Source organism: Folsomia candida, unplaced genomic scaffold (genome assembly GCF_002217175.1).
Source record: "Folsomia candida strain VU population unplaced genomic scaffold, ASM221717v1 Fcan01_Sc001, whole genome shotgun sequence".
In the NCBI taxonomy this organism is placed as follows: Eukaryota; Metazoa; Arthropoda; class Collembola; order Entomobryomorpha; family Isotomidae; genus Folsomia; species Folsomia candida.
Genome location: NW_019091193.1, coordinates 1,342,942 through 1,347,663, shown reverse-complemented (window position 1 = coordinate 1,347,663; position 4,722 = coordinate 1,342,942). Strand labels below are relative to the sequence as shown.

The 4,722-nt window shown below is 35.8% G+C and overlaps 1 protein-coding gene across 1 annotated transcript; it reads right to left on the bottom strand.

Annotated features, from left to right (window-relative positions):
• Window positions 1-549: 549 nt before the first annotated feature.
• On the bottom strand, window positions 550-4,210 carry LOC118433391. The gene is made up of 7 exons (XM_035845307.1): window positions 4,101-4,210; window positions 3,731-3,788; window positions 3,256-3,504; window positions 2,238-2,582; window positions 1,810-2,031; window positions 1,494-1,646; window positions 550-1,046 (listed from the first exon to the last, which is right to left on the bottom strand). Exons 2-7 carry the CDS (start codon window positions 3,752-3,754, stop codon window positions 903-905), a joined length of 1,137 nt encoding a protein of 378 aa, XP_035701200.1. The 5' UTR covers window positions 3,755-3,788; window positions 4,101-4,210; the 3' UTR covers window positions 550-902.
• Between the last annotated feature and the right edge of the window lie 512 nt (window positions 4,211-4,722).

The following is a 4,722-nucleotide window of genomic DNA, read 5'->3' as shown; positions in this document are numbered from 1 at the left end:
GGAATAATGTTACTATGACAAATGTGGATGCCGGGGATGGAATATCTGTTGCGAAGACCTCAATGGGTGTAAATGTAGTTAACTGTAAGGCGAAAACTGTACTAGTAAATGCCAACATAGATGTCAGAAATTCCTTAGTACATTAACATTGGTTCAAATTTACAAAGATGCAGTGAATGGTAAGATATACAGTGCCAGGCTTGAACCACTTCCTTACTCTAGTCAAATATAGATATGTATTATTAAGACCTCGTTGTTAGGATAATACATATTATGAAACTCTGTACAATAATCTAATTATCCAATCCGTTCAAAGTTAGTGATTATAATAATGCAGAATTAAATGTAAAGCTGTGAATCAAATCAAATACAAATTTGAAATACGCGGCCTGATCTTAATTTTAGCAGCTTTATTCGATTTCAAGGCGGCTTTTCAACGCTAGCCTAACACAATAGAACGTTTCGCAAAGCGCGGTGATAATTATGTTACAGGACTCTCTATAAGACCATCCTGGTGCTAATAATGATACGCTTGGTAGACCAGGAAGATTCTCTATTTCAACTTTATTTTCGTATTGACTTCTATTAACACGTACATACTTAATCCTAAATCTCTTATCCTAATCTCTCGAGTCCTCGCTACCGACTAACTTAACTCTTCTCTCTCTCTTCATATTATCTCTCTAATATTTATATTTAGCTGTGGGATGAATCCGGGAAAGTTTCGCAACTTACCAGGGTTCATCCCTGCAACAATTAATTTTGAGGTTAAGTTTTGGTGAGAAAATATACACATTTTATAACAGGTTGATTAATAAATTTTCCGAGTTTTGTCATTGTGCCAGGATAAGTTATCAACTATTGGCGGCGAAAGAATTGCTCACAAATACAAATTATTCGTCTCATCGTAAACCAAGGTCGAACAACGCTGTGAAGTTTGCAGCTCCAGCGATACTTGTATCATTCAAAGCCCCGGCCGCATCCTCCGGTTTGATAGAGTTAAGTTGAGACTTCATCAAGGCATAGGATACTATCAGGCTGACAATCTGTAGCCAAAATAAGCAATAAGTAAATACATTGAATAAAATCCTTCAGATACAGAATTGTCAGAAGATATGGTTGGAAGAAGACTATTTTTCCCCGTTGTATTTACTGATGCGTCAAAGAAAAATAACCGCCACGGTAAATCCAGAGCGGGTAATCAAAACTGAGACAACTCAATACTTCAATATTTTACGCTATTAAATATAGCCCATTGTAAGAATTTAATGTACTTTTAAATCGATCAACCGGGTCGGACTATCATAGAAATCAGGTAAATTATTGTTAACTAATAATCAGATTCTGTCTGAATGTATGTATCATTATTCATTATCAATAAAAAGATAATAAATTTGTGTGTACTATTTTAAGTAACTTGGGGTAAAAATATTTCCTTCGTCGTCATATCTTTCAACCATTCTATATATTATGTATGTGCACTTCAAACCCACCGATCCAACGGTATTCCATGTCACCGTAATAATTCCAAACGAACCTATGCCAACTGTTTGATACGCGATCTCATGGAGGAAAACCCGTAACCTTAAGTCTGGAATTAGAGAATAGTTCTCTTCCTTGCAAATCCACGATTTGATGTGTTGGAACTGTTCAAATTTTAAACTTTTCAGATACTTTAAGCATGACGAATATTTATGGAATTTTTTATTTGACTAGTTCTATAAATAAGTCGTTCATGACTATTCGTGCTAAACTCAAACTATTGGTTAAGTGTGTAGCTCTGGCTGATGAATTCTAAAATCAAGGTACCTTTGCATTCGCGGCAGCCGCTATCATTAAGGAGGGAAACCAGTAGCTACAATAAAAAGAGTAACGCATCCTCATAAAAATATTGGCGTCGCCGTTCGCAACCTCGAAAACATTGGTCGCGTAGAATGGTAAATTTCCCGCGATAAAAGCACCATTAATGAGAGCCATTGCCCCATTTATTTTCCCAGTGATGTACTTTATCCACTTGTAATGATCCAAGACCTGAAAGGAAAATTATAATCAATTGTAAAATTTTTAGGCCTATTTATACCATTAGGATATACATATGATCTTCTATGGGGCCTTAAAATCAGTGCTCAAAATATCCTTGTTTCAGTACTGGTAAAGCTTTCTATTATAAAAACTAATGTATCGATCATTTCTTTTCTACCACCCTGTCCAATACTTAAATTATTTATCATACATACCACAGTAGGATGAAAGTCTTCGTCCTCGGGATTGTTCGTAGTCCGCATCATATCGTCCAGGAAACTGCTCACCAAGTTGTACCACATCAGAACCGTCATTGTAAACATGACGTCAGAAAATGCATTCAGCATTTTTTCCAACAGACTCCCTGTCAGAGCTAGCACGCCAAAACAGGTTGGGCAAATATCCGTAATTGCTGGTGCACCGAACGCCCACGCCGCATCGTCCTCCCAGTACGTCCAAAACGCTGTCCAGCTCCAGCCCTCGTCTAGCAGCGTTTCACAGATTTGAAGAACTAGCGTTCCCAAGCAACCGACGCATATTGCGGCTGAAATGCGACCCGTCTAGTGACAAACATCATAATTTTTTAGTAAGTAACACACGCAATTTGCAATGGAGACCTATGGTAGAAATTTTACAATTAGACCACTTCTTTCTTAAACACCACTTACAAAAATCGGTCTAATTATCAAACACTGACCATACTAAATACGTCCCAGTTGAACTCAGACAGAGGAGGCGAAAACCTACCACTCAAGAATAATTTGCTCTACAGTTTTGGAGGTATTTGTTGCACACTTACAGAGTACTTTAAGAAGTGTAACTCATGCATTCGTTTGCGAGTAGTCTTATCTGATAAATAATTAATCAAGTACGGTTACGGTATAGCATACAATGCCTAATCCCGTGCTTGGGAAATATTTGACGAGTACTGCAGGAACATGTTTCCAATGCCAACTACTCTTCGGAAGCGAATTGATTAGTTACAGTACCTAAGATTAGATCTTGTTTTTCTTGACAGATCTAAGATTTGTCAAGAATTCAATTTGAAAGTGAATCATTAATAAAATTGGAATGTGGACCCAAATTTCGATGGTACATCAATAAAAATATTTTTTGAGTGATAAGAGTTTCCTCCTATTTCTCCTTGACGAAGTCTAAAGTGCGCTCATACATATATACCTGCAAGCATGGTACCCGGGGTCAAGCTAAGTGCAAATTGGTCGACAAAAATACCTTTTTGGCATTCCTATATCTCCTGTAGTACTGGTGATTATTCATCTGCAAATCGTCCAGAACGTCCATCATCATTTTTGCCTGCCTTCCAAACGAGAGGAACAAAACGACGAGAAACGTCGTGTCAAAAAAGTAATAGGCTATTTGAAAAGTCAGATCAGGATTCTCGATCGGATCCTTTTTGGACATTTTGTGCACTCGACAGAGAAAGTAGATGGTCGTGAAAAAATACAAGGTCCACTGAAGACCCTGTCAATTTTGGATCAAAATACGATCATTATATGAACCCCATTTATGCAAATCAAGCAATGGTTATAGATCAATTTGCATAATGAAATTTAACATAAATTTATGCAACATGACAGTTTTATAAAATTGAATTTTTGTTCAATATCACCATTATGTTAAAATCCCTTATGTCAATGAACCATTCAATTTAAATATTATTTGATTTTCTATATAATTATGCACTTACAATTTGAAGTAATGACCGCTTCATCTTATAAAGCCCCGTTCTCTTGTCCCATTTATACCTGAAAGGTGTGAGTAAAGTGTAGTAGGAAAAGTCAAAGAACTTATATCTTCCAATATTGCACAGCTTCATTCTCAAAAGGGGCCGAGTCAACTTCGTCATCTTTAAAGATGTCATTAATCACAAACATACGATCACCTAATAAGAATTATACAAAAAAAATAAAAAAAAATTTCACTAATTCGTCTTAATTTAAGATTGTAAATTTAAATGTTATTTGTGGATCTTAGAATATTTATACTATTCATACATAATTATAAAAATTCCTTATTTATGATAAGACAATAAAGCAATATGACGCAAAATTACACACCTTGCAGCTCTTTCTTATAGTCGAAAGCCATAACGTTATCCTCAAACCGTTGCTGCGGGGTGAGGGTACTTCTCCTTTCGCGAAACATGTTGATTACTTATTCGATTAGTTTTACCAAACAGATTAAAACAGACTGAAGTCTAGAACGTGCAAAATTTTCGTGTATGTCAAACCTCAAAGTCATCTCGTATTAAATTTTCAGTAATGACGTTTCGTTTGTCAAGGTGTCCTACACACACGGGTACGTAATCATTCCAAATAATGTAGACAATTTACCTTGTAACGTAAATTGTCTACGTATGCACAAGATATAACCCTATCGAATAGAATTTATTATTTTATTGAGCAACGTCTATATTACGTGTAACTTTATTAAACTAAAAGAGTTAAAAGCTTTCAGGCATAAAAATAACCCTTCTTAAGAAAACGAGAGCAAACTTGGTAGGTTAGTTCGGGGACAAATACCTCATTTCTGCAACAAAATACTAAATCTTGTATGAGTTGAGGTTTTTCGTCTGGTTTCCTCACACGCTTGTATAAGTTGTCCCATACCAATCAACACTTGAACCAATAGAATATATATTTCAGAAGTTTGATCTTATTTGTTTATTAACAGGATTAG

Excerpts from the sequence above, each read along its gene's own strand:
- LOC118433391 (XM_035845307.1), bottom strand. The coding sequence starts at position 3,754 with ATGAAGCGGTCATTACTTCAAATT. Across the intron at positions 1,647-1,809 it reads CGGCTGCCGCGAATGCAAAG|TTCCAACACATCAAATCGTG; the intron begins GTACCTTGATTT and ends AAATTTGAACAG. Across the intron at positions 1,047-1,493 it reads CATGGAATACCGTTGGATCG|ATTGTCAGCCTGATAGTATC; the intron begins GTGGGTTTGAAG and ends TTTTGGCTACAG.